This window comes from Rhinopithecus roxellana, chromosome 10 (genome assembly GCF_007565055.1).
Source record: "Rhinopithecus roxellana isolate Shanxi Qingling chromosome 10, ASM756505v1, whole genome shotgun sequence".
NCBI classification, from domain to species: Eukaryota; Metazoa; Chordata; class Mammalia; order Primates; family Cercopithecidae; genus Rhinopithecus; species Rhinopithecus roxellana.
In genome coordinates this window covers 134,595,412-134,619,195 of record NC_044558.1, presented here as the reverse complement: position 1 = coordinate 134,619,195, position 23,784 = coordinate 134,595,412, and the positions used below count along the sequence as shown (strand labels likewise).

General features: G+C 38.1%; 1 protein-coding gene across 1 annotated transcript; it reads right to left on the bottom strand.

The window, feature by feature from the left end:
• Nucleotides 1-2,400: 2,400 nt before the first annotated feature.
• On the bottom strand, nucleotides 2,401-23,430 carry LOC104675354 (liprin-beta-1). The gene is given in 8 exon segments (XM_010379898.2): nucleotides 2,401-2,556; nucleotides 4,988-5,080; nucleotides 7,808-7,939; nucleotides 10,100-10,153; nucleotides 10,156-10,221; nucleotides 11,599-11,685; nucleotides 21,820-22,031; nucleotides 23,170-23,430. Coding segments are annotated over 8 exon segments (1,005 nt in total). The 5' UTR covers nucleotides 23,375-23,430.
• Nucleotides 23,431-23,784: the final 354 nt, after the last annotated feature.

The following is a 23,784-nucleotide window of genomic DNA, read 5'->3' as shown; positions in this document are numbered from 1 at the left end:
CAAGCCTTCTTCTCTTAACTGGTCAAAGTCATTCTCTGTCCAGCTTTGTTCCATTGCTGGCGAGGAGCTGCGTTCCTTTGGAGGGGGAGAGGTGCTCTGATTTTTAGAATTTTCAGCTTTCCTGCTCTGTTTTTTCACCATCTTTGTGGTTTTTATCTATCTTTGGTCTTTGACAATGGTGACATACAGATGGGGTTTTGGTGTGGAAGTCCTTTCTGTTTGTTAGTTTTCCTTCTAACAGTCAGGACCCTCAGCTGCAGGTCTGTGGGAGTTTGCTCGAGGTCCACTCCAGACCCTGTTTGCCTGGGTATCAGCAGCGGAGGCTGCAGAAGAGTGAATATTGCTGAACAGAAAATGTTGCTGCCTGATCGTTCCTCTGCAAGCTTTGTCTCAGAGGGGTACCCGGCCATGTGAGGTGTCAGTCTGCCCCTACTGGGGGTTGCCTCCTGGTTAGGCTACTCAGGGATCAGGGACCCACTTGAGGAGGCAGTCTGTCCATTCTCAAATCTCAAACTCTGCTGGGAGAACCACTACTCTCTTCAAAGCTGTCAGACAGGGACATTTAAATCTGCAGAAGTTTCTGCTGCCTTTTGTTTGGCTATGCCCTGTCCCCAGAGATGGAGTCTACAGAGGCAGGCAGGCCTCCTTGAGCTTTGGTGGGCTCCACCCAGTTCAAGCTTCCCAGCCATTTTGTTTACCTACTCAAGCCTCAGCAATGGCGGGCACCCACCCCCCAGCCTCGCTGCCACCTTGCAGTTAGATCTCAGACTGCTGTGCTAGCAATGAGGGAGGCCCTGTGGTCATTGGACCCTCCAAGCCAGGCACAGGATATAATCTCCTGGTGTGCCGTTTGCTAAGACCCTTGGAAAAGTGCAGTATTACGGTCAGAGTGACCCGATTTTCCAGGTGCTGTGTGTGTGTCATGGTTTCCCTAGGCTAGGAAACAGAATTCTCTTTCTCTTTGCACTTCCCAGGTGAGGTGATGCCTTGCCCTGCTTCGGCTCTCGCTCGGTTGGCTGCACCCACTGTCCTGCACCCACTTTCTGACACACCCAGTGAGATGAACCCAGTACCTCAGTTGGAAATGCAGAAATCACCTGTCTTCTGTGTCGCTCACACTGGGAGCTGTAGCCTGGAGCTGTGCCTATTCGGCCATCTTGGATTCAGTTTAGGCATTTTTACTAAAAGAAAAAACTCAACTGGAACTCAGTTAAGCAAAAAAAAAAAAAGAAAGAAAAAAAAAATCTAAAAGGGCACGAATGGTGGGGCAATCTATGGACTTGAGTCTCCAGGACTCTTTCTTTGCCCCATCTGCAATTTTTTCAGCTTCTTGGCTTCATTCAATCCTACTCCAGGGGCAGGATTTCTCTGTAGGACAGAGATGCTGCCAGCTCTTGCTTACATTCTTACCATAGGTATGTATATATGAACCTTTTTAATTAATGATTTCATTTTAAAATGTTACCAAATGCTCTCTTATTATCTTACCTGTCTTCATTGAATTGCACTTCTTTATTTTAAAGGCTGATTGTTCTGTCAACAGATTGAAGACAATCCTTGCTAGAGAAGTTGGGAAGAAAGAGTAAACTGATCATCCTAAAGTTCTGCTGTCTAGTGCATGAGTTCTGCCTTCATCAACATTACAGCATCTTTTCCAGAACGCCAGCCTATCCTTCACATGTTCTTGCTCAGAACACGGCTGGTGTCTCATAGTGCCACAGTCATCATTCATAATTACAAAGAAAGGTTAAATTTAACCTAGTCCTGCCAGATGTTATGCATATTATGTTTCCAAATATAATTTAAAAAAACATTCCATTCAGGCTATTTTCTATCATATACACCTACTTTATTAGAAATGATGGTCCATATAATACTCAGAACAAACTTCTTCAGTTATAAAAAAAAATTGGATAAATTCATGCATTTTTCCAAAAACAGAAGTAGCCTATTTTTGCTTTCTAAAATGTGGAGGGCTTAATCCCTGGTATAAATTTTTTACTAATTTTTACAAAGATACAGAACCATTTTTCTCTTCTGTCAAAAGGGCAGAACAGTTTCTAAGTCCCTTACTTTATGTAATTTCAGTTCTGAGGGCAACAATCCTGGGACACAGGGATGGTTCTTTTTAACTCTTTTGGCATACATTCCCTTGCATTGCAATTGAAACAAGTCCATTCTTGTGATGAGAATTTACAGTCTAGTAATCCTAAACACCAAATAAAGTACAGAATTCCCCTTTTCCAGGTGCTGAAGAGGAAGTTAATGGATTCCCAGTCACAGTAAAGAGTCTTGGAGAATTCCCTGTCATTCTGGGCCTCACTGGATTCTGCTACTCTTTCTTTGATGCTGAAACTACACATTGACTATCATCGGTTTCTTCCACAGATTTTGGAGGACTTAAAAAAACAAGATAACAAACGTGAAATATATCTTCTTATCTCTATCAACAATTTCAACCCCTTCTCCTTTCATCCTGAAAACCAATTTTTCTTGTAGCCTTTTTACTTCAGATTCCTTTTCTTCTAGTTGTTCTTTTAAAGATGCCAGTTCATCCTACAAGTTACAAATTCATTTAAAAATAGCAGATCATGACTAAATAAGAACATTCAGAGAGCATGTTAGCTCTTTAAATCAATAATCAGGTTTTATGAATGAAACAAATCTACAAGAATTTAGAAGCAGCTGGGCATGGTGGCTCATGCTTGTAATTCTAGCATTTTGGGAGGCTGAGGCGGGTGGATCAATTGAGGTCAGGAGTTTGAGACCAGCCTAGCCAACATGATGAAACCCCATGTCTACTAAAAATACAAAAAAACTATCCAGGTGTGGTAGTGCACGTCTGTAATCCCAGCTACTCCTGAGGCTGAGGCAGGAGAATTAATTGAACTGGGAAGCAGAGGTTGCAGTAAGCCAAGATCGTGCCATTGCGCTCCAACCTGGGAAACAGGGCAAGACTCCGTTTCAAAACAAAAACAAAAACAAAAACAAAACAAAACCCACAAAATTTACACGCAAGCATCAGAAATCAGGCAAGGGCAATAAAAAGCAGGAAGCAAGACTATCAGAAGACCAGGCATGGTGGCTCATACCTGTAATCCCAGCACTTTGGGAGGCCAAGGTGGGCAGATCACTTGAGGTCAAGAGTTCAAGACCAGCCTGGCCAACATGGTGAAACTCCGACTTTACTAAAAATACAAAAAATTAGCTGGAAGTGGTGACGTGCACCTGTAATCCCACCTGCTCTGGAGGCAGAGGCAGGGGAATTGCTTGATACCAGGAGGTGGAGGTTGCAGTGAGCCGAGGTTGCATCACTACACTCCAGCTTGGGCGACAGAGTGAGATTCTGTCTCAAAAAAAAAAAAAGATTATTAGCAGAAGTCCCATTTATAATAGTTATTGTATAATTATTTCAAGTTTCTTTGTAATCAAATTAAAAAGAGATCTTTTAAAGTATAATTAGGGATAGGATAGCCCTAAGGTTTAAATCTTACATCAATTTTAAAAATATGACCAAGTTAGTCAAGGAAGATAATCAAATTAGATACTTAGTGTCATAAAAGCAAAATAAAATGCAAACTGGAAAAGACTAGCTTGACATTTATTTGGCATTTCAAGTTGGCACTCAAGTTTCCTTGACAAGTACAGAGTTTCATTAATGGGTAAGGTAGCAAGTCATGAACAACTTTAGCCAAATCAGGGAATTAAATAATTCACCTTCATCACTAAGATGAAAGGACAGAATCTCCTACAACAATGGGAAAAAATAAACTAGAAAACAGATACTTAAGCCCTCTTTTAATTTTTAACCATACAACTGTATAAGATTTCAAGTTCATCCTTCTATGCACTAATGTTTAAATTTTCAGTTTTCTTTTAGTAAAGAATTAGCTTTAGCAAACAAATTTTGCTGGCTGTATTTAACACAGAAAATACAACTATGCAATGCTAAGACGTACAGCTTTATATTCAATGCCACATTTTACTTTCAGAATCTCTAATGATACATTTATTATATTTAGTACTATGAGAAGACGTAGTTCTCCAGTGAGGCGAGGCAGTTGGCCCTATAGTTTTGACTTCTGGTAGGAGCACAGTGGACAAGTACAAAAAATTTTCAGTAGCACTGGCAGGAAGTGTGAACCTGTTCTCACTGTGCTGCTTCTCAGCAGTCATTTCTATTCGCAGCCATGATAATGTCAACTGCTGTACATTTACCATCAAGAAAGTCACTAAAGAGGAAAGTGACCTCTACTGTGGATACGAAAGAGAATTCTTTCACAGGTGAATGTTTACAATTATTTTACTAGGCTTGGGTCTCAGTCTAAGAGAGTTTAATTTATAAATTCTTTCATTTTACCTGTTTATTATATTTCAACAATTATTTCATGTATTTCTGAAAACAACATCAAGGATCCCATTGTTCCTTCAATCAGCTAGAGGTGATTTTAATCAACAGGTGACACACACACAGAATGAATGCACATGCCACTAAAACATCATCACAGCAAAACAACACACGCCAGAAAGCAACAGGCCATGGACCCCATCACCCAACGTCTACTACACCTTCAGTGACTCCCATTTTTGTTCCATCCGCTGCTTTTCATACTGCATCTGACCCACCTTGATTTTCATGCTAGAAAGTTTGGCCATTAAAGACTGGTAGAGAGACAGAGGAGTGAAAGAAAACTACAGATAGAAAAAGACAAGCTAAATAACTGAGAAAATAGTACCAGTTTATAAAGGAGGTTAGATACAACTCAGAGAAAGGGGAGGTTATGTTCTGTCGGAAGAATTAAGCCTTGTTTTTAAATTCGGATCAGTGGTGTTTAAATTCAAGGTTTCAGCTTGGGGGGAACTTCATTTACTTTTAAAATACCTTCTTTATCATATACTAAGTAGAAAACATGTTATTTATATTATTGGTCATAGATGAACAGTGGAGCCATTTGTTTGAAAATGTTAACCCGTGAGAAAAACTTACTTTGGTTGATTCATGCTTTTTTTCATACTGAAGTCTCTCACTGTCCATTTCACTGACTTTTAACCTCAAATCATTGATCTTCTGAATCAGCTCCTGTCCAAGAAGAAACAAGAAAGTGCATTAGGAAAGTGGTAACACAGTTACCTATACCTGCAAAATAGCAGCTTGGACATCTTAAGAAGTCACCAGCTCCTAGAGTTAAAGTTGAATGAATCAGATGAGACAAATAGAAATAAATCTACCTCCTTAATAAACAAAGCATTGGCTGGGAGTGGTGGCTCACGCCTGTAATCCTAGCACTTTGGGAGGCCAAGATGGGTGAATCACAAGGTCAGGAGATCAAGACCATCCTGGCCAACATGGTGAAACCCGTCTCTACTAAAATACAAAAAATTGGCCAGGTGTGGTGGCGCACGCCCATAGTCCCAGTTACTCAGGAGGCTGAAGCAGGAGAATCGCTTGAACCCGGGAGGCAGAGGTTGCAGTGAGCTGAGATTGCGCCACTGCACTCCAGCCTGACAAAAGAGCAAGACTCTGTCAAAAACAAACAAACAAAGAAACAAAATCATTCATTTAAATCCCCAATGCCTCTGCCCAAAGTGATGGGCTTATGAAAATAAAAGGTGACTATAATTTTGATTAAGAAATGTAGCTTAATATCTATTATTTGTCAGATATTTCTATCTTAAAAATGACTCTATGAATGCTATTTCATAGAGTGCTATTTCCATTCTATTTCATAGAATGCTATTTTATATTTTAAATATATCACATTCTTTAGTAAAGCCATTTACCTTTTGAACCTTCTCAGTGATACATGGGTATTTTTTTTCATTTGTAATTTCTCCCTTTGTCCACAAAAATATGGATTTCTCATCAACCCAATATGGGAGAAAGAAATGAAAATTAAATCCTTCAAGCCCATGAATCCTTAAGATTATGAAATAGCCAGGGAAATATTTTATTTTTATTAAGTGGATGATAACAGGAACATGAGAATAGTCAAATCAGTTTTAATTTTGTGGACTATTTTAATGATTGTCATATATAACATCACAAAGTTTATCAACTACTCTCTAATACGTTTTAGCAATAGTGTTGAATTTTTATTAGAAGCTTATCAGGGATTGAGTTTACTGTAAGTTTGATGACAATTCTCAATTGGAAAGTGGATGAAGGCCCTGCTGTTCACCTAATTTTATAATTAGAAAATGAAAGAGAAACCAATCTTAATGTTTACATAACACAACACAATTTTGCACCTTTTCTACTGCCACTTTTTATTTTATTTAGTGTCACTTTTTAAAGAAACAATTTGCTCATAAAACTTGTCCAAGTATTCTGATAAATAGTGGTGTATTTTTGTCCAGAGCCCAGAGAGCAGGAAACAAAATTAGAGTGTTAAGCAATATTAACTCCTCCAAAAGAGACACTCAAATACCCTACGAGATGACTTATTTTTTACTACAAGCCACAAAGATACCTACAATGGTTACTATATTTCTGCTTCTCTCTCCTCTCTCTCTCTCTCTCTCTTTTTTTTTTTTTTTTTTTTTTTTTTTTTTTTTTTTTATGATGGAGTCTTGCTTTGTCACCCAGGCTGGAGTGCAGTGCCGCCATCTCAGCTCACTGCAACCTCAGCCTCCCGGGTTCAAGACATTCTCCTGCCTCAGCCTCCACAGTAACTGGGATTACAGGCGCCCGCCACCACACCCAGCTAGTTTTTGTATTTTTGGTAGAGACAAGGGTTTCACCATGTTGACCAAGCTGGTCTTTAACTCCTGACCTCAAGTGATCCGCCCTCCTTGGACTCCCAAAGTGTTGGGATTACAGCTGTGAGCCACTGTGCCTGGCCAGCTTCTCTCTATTTACAAAGACATGCATATATTCCTGGGTCACAAATTCATAGACTACAGGACAAAATTGTCCAAGAATGCCAAAAATTACAAGTAGAACAATGCTATAAGGAAATAAAACTTTGTGAATAGGGATTATTTTAAACTCCTAAGTATAATCATTCAAGTTCACAAAGGCTAAGAGAAGGGATGCTATAATGAAATACACTTCCCAATAAACCTATAGGCTTTTAAATTGTGGTCTCTTATAAAATGGGCAAAATATTATCTATCATAATTATACAATTACTCCTTAGGAGTCACTTAATAATCATACACTATTTCAATTAGATTATATATATTTTCTTCTTATGAATTAGTTTAAGAGCTGTTTGACATTATTCAATAACATATTTGTGATTCGTCATCTAACAGGTCAGAATTCAAGTTCAAAGAAAAAAATCACCTTTTCCCGGTTAACCAATCATCCTTGCATAATATGAGTCCTTAGTGATATTCCTCAATACGATCCCTCAAAAAGGCTCTGTGGTTTTGTGATTATATAATGTAAGTATGTTTTCTATACAGATTTTTAAAATCCAATTATATAGTAAATAATCAGTGTGCCTAAATAATAACTACTAGTACAACCATGCATTTAAGCCCATTATTTACAAAATTAAGAAAACTAGTGTGAATGGACAGATGCTCCAAATATCCTAAAGTCAAAAGTATTTCTAAAGGTTAATGAAAGGATTAATATTTCATATCAAAAGTCTAAAACTAAAAATTGTCATTAGCATTTTGTGATAAAAAGTCAATGTAATCAAAGATTATCCTTAAAATGAAGCAGGATGAGGGCACATAGTAATTAACTGCCTTCCTTGCACACCTCCAGAGAATTTCAACTTTGCCCTAGGAATGCATGTGTATGAGAGACAGAGACAGATTGACAGAGAGAGAGAGAGGAGACTGTATCACTCACCTCTGTGTCTCTGAACTTATCTTCATAATCCAATCTGTCCTTCTCTACAGCCGTCAGTTTCAACTTCAAGATAGATATTTCAGCCATCAGATCCAACTTCTGAGTTTCTAAGAATGTCCTACTTAGAAGCTCCTATTAGAATTTAAAAGATACATTCAATAATTCTTTTATTATAAACAGCCACATGTGAATTTACCTCATTTATGATTGCAAAGCAGCACCTATTAAGTAGAGGATGTAGTAAAGTATAATTACTGAATATACACACTTTTAAAAAATTATTCACTTTAGGCTGGGCACGGTGGCTCACGCCTGTAATCCCAGCACTTTGGGAGGCTGAGCGGGGCGGATCATTTGTGGTCAGGAGTTCGAGACGAGCCTGGACAGTATGGTGGAACCTAATTTCTACTAAAAATACAAAAATTAGCTAGTCCCAGCTACTCGAGAGGCTGAGGCAGGAGAATTGCTGGAACCCAGGAGGCAGAGATTACAGTGAGCCGAAATCACACCACTGCACTCCAGCCTGGGCAACGAGACTCCATCTCAAAAATAAGATAAAATAAAATAAAAAATCATTCACTTTCGTTACCCTCCTTTGAGCAGAAATAAACACACGTCAGTTTTCTGAGGGAGACATGTTACGTAGATACACATGCATAAACCATATATATACTTAAGTCTGATGATAATATTGATGATGATGGTGATGATACTAACTTTGTTATATGCCAGGCAACTGTTATGACATATACTGTTTCAGTCCTCACAAAAATCTTATCAGGTAGAAATTCTTATTATCCTTAATCAAAAGATGAGGAAACTTAGTAACAGAGAGGTTAGGAACTTGCCTAATGTCATGGGGAGGGGGGAAGAGGCACAGCAGGAGTGGAAACCTATGAGGTTTTGCTCCAGTGCATACTCCATCCACAACTTTACGGAGCCTGTCCTATGTGTTATAGATGGTGCTTATCTTTTTTCTTTTTTCTTTTTCTAATTTTTAATTTTGTGGGTACATAGTAGGTATATATATTTATGGGGTACATGAGATGTTTTGATACAGGTATACAATGTGTAATAATCACATCATGGAAAATGGGGTCCCCTTCTTAAGCATTTATCCTTTGTGTTACAAACAATCCAGTTATACTCTTATTTTCAAATGTACAATTAGATTATTATTAACTATAGTCACCCTGACGTACTACTAAATACTAGGCCTTATTCAAACTATCATTTTGTACCCCTTCGCCATCCTCCACCTCTTCCTTTATCCCCCACTACCATACCCAGCCTCTGGTAACCATCCTTCTACTCTATTTCCATGAGTTCAATTGTTTTATTTTTAGATCCCACAAATGAAAACATGAGGTGTTTGTTTTTCTGTGCTTGGCTTATTTTACACATAACAACCTCTAGTTCCATTCATGTTGTTGCAAATGACTGAATCTCATTCTTTCTTACAGCTGAATCACACTCCATTGTGTATAAGTACTACATTTTCTTTATCCAGTCATTTGTTGATGGACATTTAGGTTGCTTCCAAATCTTGGTGGCTGTGAACAGAGCTGCAGCGAACACAAGAACACAGATACTTATTTGATATACTGATTTCCTTTCCTTTGGGTATATATCCAGCGGTGGCATTGCTGGATTATATGGCAGCTCTATTTTTAGTTTTTTGAGGAATCTCCAAACTGTGTTCTCCAAAGTAGTTGTACGAATTTACATTCCCACCAACAGTGTACAAGGGTTCCCTTTTCTCCACATCCTTGCCAGCATTTGTTACTGCCTGTCTTTTGGATAAAAGCCCTTTTAGCTGGGGTGAGATAGTATCTCATTGTAGTTTTGATTTGCATTTCTCTGATGATCAATGATGTTGAGCACCTTTTCATATATCTATTTGCCATTTGTATGTCTTCTTTTGAGAAACGTCTATTCAAATCTTCACCCACTTTTAAATTGGATTCTTAGATTTTTTACTATTATTATTTTTTCTTAATCATAAAACATACGCTTATAGGCGAGAGTTAGGAAACCAACTGAATGCAAAGAAAGAAAATTAAAATAAGCCACAATCCTATTGACATTTTGTTGCAGATTCTAATGACATAAACACTTTATATTGTGTGCATGTGTTTTGAGACTCTGCTACTCTCAATTTTTTTTTTTAATGTGCTGGTCTAAGTGAATCAAGAAACTTACTGCTGCATCAGAGCAAACACAACATAGAAATGCAGCATCTCAAATAGTTCAGCAGGGAAATGCTATTTTGGTTTTGGCCTCTGCACATACCCGCTGCAGCATTTCTTTTGTGGCATTCAGCTTCTCTCTGTGCTCTTCAACTCTTCAAGACAAAACTCCAAATCTCTAATCTTCTCTCCCTCATCCTCCACCTGGTCTGTTAACACACTTAGCTGTATTTAGAATAAAATACTGCGATGAGTGAAAAAGAATTTGGGTCCAACTGCATACGTTATTTCTCTAAATGGAACAAAAAAAGGAATGATCCTACTACTCATACGATTGTAAAGAAAAAAAATCTGAGAAGTACCAAGAAGACAGTGGTCCCTCGCATTCCTATTTATATGTTGGTTTTTGATTTAAGGAGCCCTGTACAATTTCAGAGAAAATTTGTGTAGATGAGTAATGTACACTATTTTTTGGTTAAAGCCACTTCAACCATTTATGAGAGAGAGTGTGCACATCTTTTTTTGCGGGCAGGGTGGAGATAGGATTAGAAGAGAGGAAATGAAGTTAATGTTTCAAATAGAAATTATCAAGAGCTATTCAAATTCGATACTGCAAGAAGAATAAGGAAAAGAACCCAGGGAATTCAAGTTCCGTGAGCTCTTTGAAGATGACACAGTTCATGGATGTGTTCAATATAGTCAAAGGTCCATGAGGAGCTGTTGGGCTAGTCCTTCAACTCTAGTGCTTAGAGCCGATCTCCGAGATTTTCCTCAATAATCATCACCCAGTAAATAGACTTCAATTCATTTTGCTCCGTATACCACAGAAAAACATACTTCAGTTCATTTTGCTCAATATACCAAAGAAAAATGTTTGTCAAGCACTTAAAACATTATGAAGAAGCAAATTCAAATTTAGCCCACAAGGAGGATTCTAGTCACTGTTGTGTTTTGTCTCACACAGGGTATCATTTTTTTTTTTCTTGAGATGGAGTCTCGCTCTGTCACCCAGGCTGCACACAGGTTATCATTTTTAAAATTGAAAAATTAAATATATTTATTCAGATTTCAGATTCAGAAATATAAACTTACATATATGCAGATTTTATGCTATATTCATATATCCAAATTTCTGATATATATTAAAATATATTTTAAAGTCAGATCTAGCCAAGTGTAGTGCTGCACACCTGTAATCCCAGCTACTTAGGAGACTGAGGTAGGAAGATTACTTGAGCCTAGGAGTTCAAGACTAACCTGTGCAATGTAAGAAGACCCTGCCTCCAAAAAAAAATCGATCGGATCAGATGACAGATGAAATCAGATGACATTGCACCTGTATTCAGACTAGCCCCGGAAGAGCTGAGGTTGATTAATGGCAGCTCCTTCTAAACTGGGTGTACAAACCATCATTTTGCCCCAGTCCACTACTCCCTATTATATACAGATGGCTTACCATGCTTATTTCTAGTAGCAGTCTGGTTGCTAATAGAACTGGTTTCTATTAGCAGTCAGGTTGCAAGCAATCTGAATTTGCCACCAATTTAAAACAGTCTTTGTAAGTATGCTGCAAGGAAAGAACAGTATTTAAAAATCACTTGCCTGAAGAATGAGGGATTCTTTATCATTTTCTAAACGTGCCAACCTTTCTTGCTACACATCTCCATTCCCAGGTAGGTGTCCATTTGTCTGAAAAAGGAAATAATATGGGTAAGGCTGATCTTCTCTAAGAATGATATATTGTAGATACATGATAATCACAAGTGTTCTTAGTCCAAGGGGCCTGAATTGAATCTGGCACAGCTGTCACTGTCAAACAGAAAATACGAGAATGCAATTTGGTTCATTTACCACAAAAGAGGTAAGACAGGCATGTTAAGTGTATAAGCATGTTTTTGCCAAACTAAACATTTCTTAACAAGCAAAAAATAATGACCCACAAGGCACAGTGGATACTGGCATCTCCACTGAGAGCAGACACACACCCAAGGGCAGGCAAAGCTTTGTGAGTGTGTAGGGGGCACCCCTAGCTGTTGAGGTCTGTCTCTCTTCCTCCAAAAGTGTAAACACTCAGGCCACAGTGACTTCCCCTGGTAGTGCCGACTAGCCTCACTTATCTGCATTTTAACAATTTCTCTTCTGACCTTATTAACTTCTTATGAGTTTGCTTGTTCGTATAATGTTACCTTCTATTCCAGGGCAGAGCCTATAAATTGTTTTGTAACCTCCCCAGCATCTGGCTCAGTGCTCTGCGTATATTGATGCTTACTTACTATTTCTTCCCCTCCCTCATGCCCCACACGCTTTCAAAAAGAAAATCATATTTGAGCATATTTATGCATGGTATAAATGCCAAAGGAAGTATAGACTGAGAAATGACATATAGATTGTTTCTTCCTCAGCTGTCTCACATGCAAGTCATGAAAGACACATGAAGAGGCTCACAAGAACAGAAAACCTAAAAACATCATTTTGAAATGTATGCAGTAGTGTAGGCAGTGTCTCTCATAATCTCAGCATAACCATAAGATATGTAATCCCAATAGAATTTCCTGATTCTTCATTCAAATACAATAGAAATAAAAGCCAGTTGAAATTCGAAAGTGTTAGATGGGGCCACCCAGGGTTCAATTGAAAAAGAAAATAATACCTTCAAATTTAGAACCAGAAAAAACAGACATCTGTTTTTAAAATCCCATACAAGTAATAATATTTTAGAAACAGATACATTTAACTAAGTAGGAAAAAAAAAAAAAAACTGCTGTTTAGTGAGGACAAAAAGCAAAACTGGCCACGTGTGGTGGTGCATGCCTGTAATTCCAGCACTTTGGGAGGCTGAGGATTGCTTTGACCAGAAGTTTGAGACCAGCATAGGCAACATGGTGAGACCCCATCTCTAAAATAAACAAATAAACAAACAAATAAATAAAACAGCCAAGCATGTGCAGTGAGCCGAGATCGCGCCACTGCACTCCAGCCTGGGCGATGGAGTGAGACTCTGTCTAAAAAAGAAAAAAACAAAAAACCGCCAAGCATGGTGTGTGCACCTGTGGTCCTAGTTACTCTGGAGACTAAGGAAGGAGGATCACTTGAGCCCGGGAGGTGGAGGCTACAGTGTGCCGTGTTTGCACCACTGCACTCCAGACTGGGCAACAAAGCGAGACCCTGTCTTAAGAAAAACGAAACAAAAATTATCTTTCTTCTGGTTGGAGGAAATTATAGCAAGAAGAGAGCACGGTTTCCTCCCAAGCTACTTTGTATGATATGGAAGTGAGGTGTTCCAAAACCAGTTCTCCAAAATTAGCCCCAAATAGAAACAAATACCGAAAATTGACTCAAAATGAGCATATTTATGTTTCTCAATATGGTATTGATACTTACAAGCACTCAATGCTCAAGGGTAGTTTAGTATATTAAAACTCACTATAGGAACATAAAGCAGAATTTAAGAGCGATCAATGTTACATCCTTGTGTTAAGTAGGTAAAGACTGTTCTGTCCACATGTGTTTATATTTCTGCCAATTTTGTTTCCTTTGTATTAAGAATATTGGCAGTAAGATCCATTAGGTAAATACCCTATTGTCTCTATTCTTCCTCCAACTCCCATATTCTTCTACCTACCAGGTCACTCAAAATCTCCCCACATACGGCATGCTCTCTCACACACTACTTTTACTCCTTCTGCACGGACCGTCTTTTCCCACCCTTTCTTCTTCTTTCCCCATTCCTTAAGGTCCACCTCTATTAGGGCTTGGTCTGTGAAGTCTTCCTTGAATTCACTGTTTACTATGTGCCAGCAACAGTATCTAGATGAACCTTCATTATAGCAGGCGTTTCTCTGAATGCACTAAGGTTAGACTTGACTGCATACATGTCTCTCTCTTCTAATAGACTCTGCATTCTTTGCAAGTAGATTTGCCTTGGCATGTGACATACAGTGGGTGATAACTAAATGTCTGTTGAATGGAAGAATGACGACAGGTGTTCAATAAACACGGGTTGAATAAAAGATGACGGCAGGTTTGGTTTTGATCTGGCCTTCTTGCTTCTCAGTGAGTCTTTATTTATGTGTCCTCTATAATCTGGTATGCACTCCATGGTTGACCTCTATCTAGACTGGCTCCTTTCTCCCCAAGCCTGTACTCTCTCTTCCCACTATGTTTAGGAGGTGATCTCAGAGTCTTTGTAATGGACAATAGTTAAGGCCATCTTGTGTGAGCTCCCCTAGACATTTTCTTCCTCGGTGTGTAATAGTATAATATATATTACCTCTTATTTCTTTCCTTTCTGTCTTCCTGCAGGCTTGGGAGAACTGATCCTTAACTCCTTCCTGAAAGCTCATCATTCCACTTCTAGTTTGGAACCTTGATTTCCTGTTTCACTGGGACCTGTAATCACCACTTCTATTTACCATTTTCCATTTCTTCCTTTTAATGAGCTTTCTTCCATTTTCCTTTACAACAACTATCCCAAGGTTTTGTACCCAACACTCTACTCACCTCCCACTCCTCCCTCTCAGGTCAATCCATCTTTCATAACCCATTTCTACCTCCTCCTCATTACATTGTGCCATTCTCCTTTCCCCATCTACTGGCTGACCTTCGGGGTCTTGTCTTAAACTGTGCTCTTTAGTGTTTCATCCTATTCTGCCTCAGGTGGATGACTAATAATTTTATGTGAGTTGGTCACTCAGCCTAAGTTTCCAGTGCAAAACTGTCTTACATTTCTTTTGATTCTTCCACGGTGCTTATAAAATCCTGAGCACCTAATTTAAAATGTATTTAAGTATAAACTCCTATTGAGTCAATCTGACTTTCAAAGCACAGAAGAGCAGCCTAAATCACTTTACCTTTCTACTTTAGCTCATGGTACAGCCTTTTATTGACCACATCCAATTCAGCTAAGTCAAAACTGGAATCAACGTGGGGATTTCAACAGTACAGTATCCAACCAATAGTGTGTGTGGAGAGGCAGGGAGGGAGATCTAACTCAACTGTAACATTGGTACTTTGATTTAATTAAGGAACTTATGGCTTCTGCCAGGTTTTCCTGGCATGATGGGGAAAAGCACATCTGAAAAGCTTTATCCCTCATATAATTACAGAATCTTAGAGCTAGCCAGGAACCTCACCTGGAAAACGAATTCCCTGACTCTACATGGCAGGTGCTACACATAACATCAGAATACCATCTACTTTTTCTTTCACCATCTAAGTGGAAAGCCTTCTTTTTAATAACAACTTCCTTTTAATTATCAAGTATTACAATCAAGCAGAAAGATGTAATAATTGTTAACATCTTTCCTTTGTGTCTGTTTAAAAAACGTTTTTTATTACAGAAAATTTCAAATAGATTTAAAGTAGAGAAATGAGCACAATGAAACTCCATGTACTCGTCACTCCATTTCAAGAGTTATTAATTCACGGAAGGTAGGAGTCTCACCCGCTGTCTTTACTTGTAACACCACGCTGTGTTTTCCTTTGAGTTTCTGGGTTCTACTGGTTTGCACTGGTCTACAGTTGTCTTCCCTGTTTCCCCTTTGTTTCACTTTGTTCTTTCCTGAGCTCTGCTGTCCTGTCTACATCCAAAATCAACATACAAGCAGTGATTTGCCACAATTATGCTTATTTATTTTATAAAACAGAAGGTAATTTTGAAAGTAAAAATTTCCCAAATCAGAATGGTGAGTACCTAAATTAAAATGGGGAAAAGAAAACAGCCCCCTTTTTGAGGACAACAAATATTAAAACATAGCTGGATTAGTAATACACATATACACAAATACACACACATACCATATTCCAGCCAGTCATTATTATACTTATTTTTAAAACTAGTTATTAAAAGTATCACACAGTCTTGATTTCATAATCCTGTTTTTAAACATTCAGTATCAAGAAAGGAAAAGTAAGGCTCAGCCCATGAAATCTCCTTTAAGTAAACATTATCTCTAGTTACCAAAATAAATAATTACTATGACAGCATTTTGTACGCAGAATTATACCTCTGCCACGCATGTAAACATTTACTGCATGCCTGCTCTCCACTAGACTCTGAACTAGGAGGAGAGATTGAGATAAGACTTGAATCCTTCAGCCATGAAGAGCACAGTCATATTGCATTTGAGTTCAATACTGTAATAAGGCATCTTACACCACTACTGTCCAAAGAGTCAGAGAACATGATACCAATGATGCTGGAAACCAAGCAACCAGGCAGTGGCAGTACTCCACTCCCCTGTCCTCTCACTAGGTGTGATGGAATAAGGGCATGAGCTTCACAGTGGGCAAGCGGGGGGCACACGTTTAGACAATATATTACCCTAGTCATAGGTATACACCTAAGTCCCCTGAATTTGGGAAGGACAGAGAAAAAAGAAGGTCCCAGTGTCCCTAGAGGCAAAGCGCCGGCTCCCATCCTAGTACAGCAGCAACTTCATTCATTCAATATCTTCATTCACTCGTTTATTCAACATTTGTTGAAAGCCAGCAACATGTGATAGGATACAGAGATCTAGAGAAGGAATCTGTCTTCTATTTTGGGAAGGATAACATGAGACCAAGAAAAAGTCCCTATTGTTCTTGTCACTTTTTCTTTCTTAACTCACTTTCCTAAAGGAACAGGGAAACCTCTTTCCATTCAATCCTAACAAATACCAGTGGCCTAGGATTCCATGAAAAGTACATCTTTTACCTCTGTAAACTAAGAATTCTGCTGATTTGGTCAATTTGTTTTTCTGTGTCTGTGAACACTGTCATGGGAGTTTACTTGAAGCTTAATTTTAGCTAGGATGTCTCAGTGAGGCACCGCATGACTCAGATAATTGTGATCACCTACGGGATATAATCTTAAGATGTACCTTGTTTGCCAAAGGCTGAGAAAACATTTCCTAGAGGCACAGATGAAAAGCAAAGCCGGTCAGAAAGCAGCAGGGATCGGAGGTGGTAGGACGGGGACTGCTTTGTGGGGCTGGGAGTCAGGGACTCAGGGAGAACAGCCAGAATCCCTGCAGAGAGCACGTCCCATGGCTGAACTCTTTAAGTTATGAATATTTTTATTTTTATAGCAACTTTTAAAAACACACATTTGGGATTAATATTATCTAACTTTTAACGTAAAAATAAGAGAGAAGTGTATTATGACGATTTAACAGGTCTGAAGCCAGTCCAGAACACCTCATTTCCCCTGTTTACACTCTATCTCATGGGTGATGATGCCTGCTTTATAGTTATTACCATTAATATTCACCATTAGTATTTCACTCACTTTGTTGAAAATTGTATTTTTGTAATTTCTGCTGACTTTGAGATGGCCTCATAATTAAAACTGCCAAATAGTCAGACATCTTTGGGATTTCACTACACGATCCTCTGCTGACATGGATCAAGGTCATGATCCTCAGTTAAAAAAACATTATAAGAATGTTCTAGGGCAACTCATCAAGTTAGACCTAAAGTAAATAACTATTTGCTTGACTCAGACAATTAGACATATTTTTCTATTTGCCTTCTTAAATCTGGAGCCTCATAAAGCAAGTAATTCTCCATTATTAATATCTGTGTTCACACATTATAATATCTCACAATCAAAACAGAAAATTCAGCCTTAGTAACTAAACAAATATGTCATAGTCTACAGTTTTTTTCAATCACAGGAGATACACTTCTGAATTTTAGAAGAAATTTGTTCATTTCCAGAAGCCTATACCTATACTAATAAATTCATTCTTACAGATTTAATATCCCTTCATGGTAACAGGCTACTAGTGTTGGTATTTGATCACATTCAGTGTCTGATCATATGAAACAAACAGGCAGTAGCAATCAGTAGTAAAGAAATAACATGCATCCTACAAGAAACCAGGGGATCTCCCTGGCCCAGGCAAAATGATAGTTGGAACTGCAAATGCCCAGTTGCACTAATGAAAAGGTTAGTATCCATCTTAAACTACAGGGCCTCTCAAGTTGGCCATCATTAAACATGAATGGAACCATAATTATATATCTGTTATTATTATATATCTGTTATTAATATATCTGATATAAATTAATATATCTGATATATATTAATTATATCTCTGTCAATAATAACAGAGATATAATTATTTCCAAAACTTTTTGAATTTAAGTTTTTCTAAAATATTCCAGAAGCTTCTCTTTGGTCTGAGAAACGTTTGTACTCTTTTGTCACAAGAAGTGAACTACGTATGGGTGGTTTGTAACTTCATTCCCCTTGTAACTGGACCCAATTCTCTTTCCCTCATTGCAAAGGGATTGTGTTAAACATTTTCCCTCTATTCTCTACGTTCTACTCTTCAGTATTGCCTTTCTGACTAGCCTTTTTCCAGGCGTATTCATAAGCACCCAGTATACATTAGTTCATAGGATCCTTACAATTCTAAGTGGCAGTAACCATCATCCCCATTTTACAGATGAGAAAACCAAGACACAGAACTTCAGACATTTTCACAAGGTCATACAAGCTTTGAAGAGTTAGGGTCAACATTAAAATTCAGGTCTGCTGTTACTACAGCTTGCATTTGAAACTGCCTAGATGCACTCCTGCCTTATCATTCACTGCTTCCTTTTTTTAAACATCACAATCTCTTATTTGGGCAGTTTCCCCATACTCAAATATGAAGGAGGAATTTGCTAGGACTCTGTGTTCTTTAAATTCTAGGACACTATCAATTTTAATTTTGTATTGTGGTAAAATATATATGTAAAATTTACCATTTTAACCCTTCTAAAGTGTATAGTTCAGTGGTAGTAAGTACATTTACATTATTTTGCAGCCATCACCATCATCCATCTAAATAAACTCTTTTCATCTTGCAAAACTGAAATTCTATGTACAATAAGTATTATCTTCCCATTCCCTGCTCCCCTCAGCTCCTGGCAGTCACCAATGTACTTTCTATCTCTAAAATGGACTATTCTAAGTATCTCAATAAAAAAAAAAAAAAAAAGGAAAGAAGGGAGAGAGAAAGGGAGGATGGATCTGAGCTAAAATGTATACATATCCCCATTTTAAGATCATAAAACACATCCTAACTTCTGAAATATTAAATTGGAAAAATCTAATATTATCAGCCAATCACTAATTATAAGCATATAATCTTCTACTTGTTGGATTCCCAAAGCTGGCCCAAGTTGCTTTTTGGTTCTGAAATAAAGTCTAACATGGTAGGTGTGTGGTGACAACTCAGTTTCACTCCTATGCTTTTATGGTTCCAAACAGTCAGTCCTGCTCTTTTTGCCTTTTGCTGTCTTTCTTCTTTCATCCTGTCATTCTCTGTGTGCGAGAAAACACACGTAATTTGAAAGGTTGGGGTCAAGGTGAGGAATTCTTATAAATAAGTTAGATGGATATAAATAAATTTAGCAACAGCAACAAAAGTCCCTTATCTCTCTGGATCCACATCTAGTTTATTTTGTTATTGTTACTTTTAGGATAAAAACTGAATCTTCATTAGTTCTATAAAATATTTGTCATTTTATGGATTCTTACGGTTAACATGTCAAATAATAAGATAGAAAGCAACTAAAAACATTGGTCAACAAGACATTACCCATCCAAAGAATACATTTAAAACAACTTCCATTCATTGAAACGTGCATTCCACTTTATCATCCATGGAGCATCATTCATTACAAATATAATTACTGAGCCAGGCATTCTTCTAAGCACTAAGGATACAGGAACTTTTTAAAACTAAGGACAAAGATCAGATTCATGATGCTTACATTCCAGTTGAAAAGACAGAAAATAAATGATATAAACATTACAAATACATTGTACATAAGAAAGTGGTGAATGCTAAGAACAAAATAAAGCAGGGAGATGTAAGACAAAGAATAAATGGGTATAATTTTAGTTAGGATGGTGATGCAAGGCCTCACTGAGAGGAGGACTTTTGAGTAAATACCAGAAGAATATGAGGGAGCTAGCCATACAAATATCTGGGGAAAGAGCTTTCCAGGCAGAGTGAAAAGCCAGTGCCTGGAAAAGCCAGTGCAAAGGCTCAGAGGCCAGTGTACCTGGCACGTTTAAGAATCAGTGAAACAGCCAATGTGCTTGGTGTGGAGTGAATAAGGAGATGTGTGATGAGAGATGAGGTCAGAAAGTCATGGGGAGCAAATCCTACAAGGCCTTGCAGCCCACAGTAAGCACTGTGGTTTTTACTCTGAGTAAGATGTGATACCATTGGCAGTTTCTGAAAAAAGGAGTGAGTGTCATGATCTAACTTATATTCAGATGTAATCATCATTACTTTTTATCATTTCTGGACATACTTTCACAGAACAGATGAAGCACATGTTAATGGAAATGTTTTAGACACATGTCAAAAATTGAACTACAGGTATGCTTAGGCTACTATTGCCATTGGTGGCCTCTGGGTGTGGGATAGAAATAGGTTCTTCTATCAATAGTAAATTCCTTTTTTCGCTGCATGCTAAATGGTCAGAAGAACATGGAGTAAAGAAGGGGTGAGATAGGACATTGAAACAGACTAAGGAATATGCCAGGAAACACCAATTTCAGAGCATGAAGCAATCTCCAAAGAAATCAGCAAACCTGGACCTTTAAATCTCTGGAGGAGAAATTTGCAGAGGAAATATAAAGTATAATAGTAAGGCATTATGTGTTTTAATGAGTAAAATATCTCCAATGGTCAAGTTTGCATAGCTGCACACCCGCTAAAGGATGGATTCTACTATTTGCACTCAGAAATGCAGAGGTAAACCAGGTGGGAACACAGAGTATTCAGCACAGGACTGGCTGGGAGCTCTAGTATTTGTGTCACATCATATGAAAATGTTTTAGCTGTAGGATGTACTCTCAAGGTTCCCAAAGCAAGCAGTTTTCATGTCTACCACAGATCCAAAAGTAGATCACAATTCTTTCATACAATTCTCATTAGTTTTTATATAAACACAGTTAGTTCATAAGTGTATTAGTGCATCTTACTGAAAATTGAATATCCTTTAAGCACAAAATATCTCCTTTCCTCTGTCCTCCACTGAATCTGCTTTTGTGACACTCTTTTGATTTTATGTGTTCATCACAGATTAAAACCCTGGTATTTACCGCTGTACCCAGACAAAGGGTGGCTCTACCACATCATCAATTTTTGAGAAGGATGCCTAGAAAGAGGCCTTGTTGTTTAGTGAGTAACACTATTAACCCATTTATGCTGAAGGTTGCAAATTTTTCTGTGAAAAATCAGAACTTGGCAATGGCCTTGAGCAGTAGGATATAAATAACTCCCACAAGCTTAGCGTTCCAATAATGGAACACTATGCGCAAATGGGTTAAAGGCCCAAATCCACAATTTAATTCGAGACCTGGAACTGAAAAGATTGAAATAAACCACCAGATGGCACTTCAGGTCAAATACTGCTAGAAACCGCTGTGGCTTTTTGAATGTCTTTCATTATGCTTTCCACTTAGCATTGCCATTGGGTCCTTTATAATGAATAACCCAATATAACTGAGAAATCATCTACTATGTGCAAGATTCTTTCCCTTATAGGACTATTTGATTTAAGCCACAGGAGGTCATTCAAGCACAATCTAAAAGCCAGTCTGTCTTTATGGGCAGAATCAGGTGCCCTGTTGTTGGTATTTATAAAATGTACACTAATAGCACTTTTTAAAAAGTTATCCTTAGAGTCAAAAGAAAATTAAGATATCTTAAGGAATAAAATAGAGCACATCTGTTGCCCTATACTTTTTTTTGTTCTAATCAGCTACTCTATGTTCTAAATTTTGGAATAAGCAACAAAAGATTCATAATACAGAATTTACAACAGGCAGACACCTATCATTTGACTCTGAAGCCATTCAATAAGTATTTCTGCTGTTGAATCTGGGATCTGGCATCTCAAGCCTTCTTTCTCATCTGTTTCCATCATCTCTAACAATCCATGCAGGTCTTCCACAAGGTGCAGAGCTTGCAAACTTCCCATGAATGGAGAGGTGGGAGATTGGCAATAGAAAATCCAATTGGAATATTCCAGGGCCTTAGAACCTAAGTTAAACAAAATCACAGAGAGAGCAATGGGATTTATGTTAGATAAAAATATCAAAGCCAAAGGTGGTAAACCAGTCTGGTCACAGTAAGGAACAAACAAAAGAAACAGAAAAAAGAGAATTCAATCACATAAATCTCTCCAAGTCAGATTTACATGGTGCAAAAATTAAAACCATGTAGTTGATGGTAAATATCCATGGTGCAATTCCTAACGAGGAGGCCAATCAAGGGGTATAGAAAGAAAAAGAGCCTGGTGGGCTTTGGTGTGAGGTGTGCTGGTATCGTGGAGATCATGGATAAGAAAGTGGAAGATCAGAAAACACAAATATTAGAACTAATTCATTCTGCACCAATATTGGACCAAATGATTTCTGGCTTAGAAAAACTGTGGATGAAGGGTTATGAAATGAACCCAGATAAAGGCTATTAGAGTAAATTCCAAGGAAAGATAATGAGCTCAATGTGTTAAATGATTATGCTGATGTGCCTATAGGACTTTTCCAGAGAGATATCTGGTTGGAAATTAGAGATAGGGACTGGAAGCTTAGCAAAGAATTGGGAAGGTAAATAGATGTGAACAAGCTGGGTGCAGTGGCACGTGCCTGTAATCGCAGGTACTTGAGGTGGGAAGATTGCTTGAGCCCAGCATTTCAAGGTTGCACTATGCATGTTATTCACAGGCAATCGTGCCTGTAAATAGCCACTGCACTCCAGCTTGAGCAACAGAGCAAGACTTCCTCTCTTAAAAAAAAAAAAAATAGATATGAGAGTCACTGGCGGAAAGTGAATTTTGAATTCAGGAAAACAGATCAGAACATTCATGGTTACTGGGTAGAGCAGTGTCCCTCAAAATATGGTCCACAGACCACCTACACCAGAACCACCTGAGATGCAGATTCTTTATCCTTGATTAGAAACCTAGGATGGAACTGGAATTTTTGATATTTTAAAATAATGTTTGAGAATAATGCTGGCAGAAAATGGAGAAAAGGAACAAAAACGAAATTACAGGGAAGCAAAAGACATAGGGCTAAAAAATGAAAATCAAGTGAAAAGATAATATGAAAGTTGTAGTAAAAAAGTGAAGTGAGCAGAGTAAATGTTGTGATTCTGTCTTTCACAAGATGCAGATCACCTGCTATGATACCATCCATCTGTTCCAATGCTGCAGCCAACATATCGCTTGCATTACTCCTCATTTTCTTATTTGTCAGGGGCAAATTCCAACCTAGATCTGGAAAAAAATATGATGTTATTATTACATCCATTAAATGACATAGGCTTGCTAGTGGGTTTCCTAATTCTCCTTCAAATGATAACTCTGTTGTGTAGTCAAACATGGAGCAAAAACTTCAGTAGTGGAGCAGTAAGCTGTGGCCAATCACCTACTTAGTGCAAGGCCACATGTGATACCTGTATCAGTTAATAAAGAAGATTCCATTCTTGCACTTGAGGTGTTTAAAATCCATTAGCATGGTTTCCATTCTGTTCTCTAGAACTCTAGGCCTCTGTAAAGGGCAACAGGGATGGCCATGGAAGCTTGCTGAGGGCCAGGACAAGCACTGGCCAGACAAGACTCCTTTCTTCCTTTACCAGCCTCACCCAATCTCTGTTCTCTTAATTTCGTTTTTTTTTTTTTCTTTCTGTATAAGGGCTTAAGATTTGGCTAAGAAAAGGATTCACTAACACATATACTAAAAGTATGTATACACACACACACAAACACACACATACACCCCTCCTGATATTA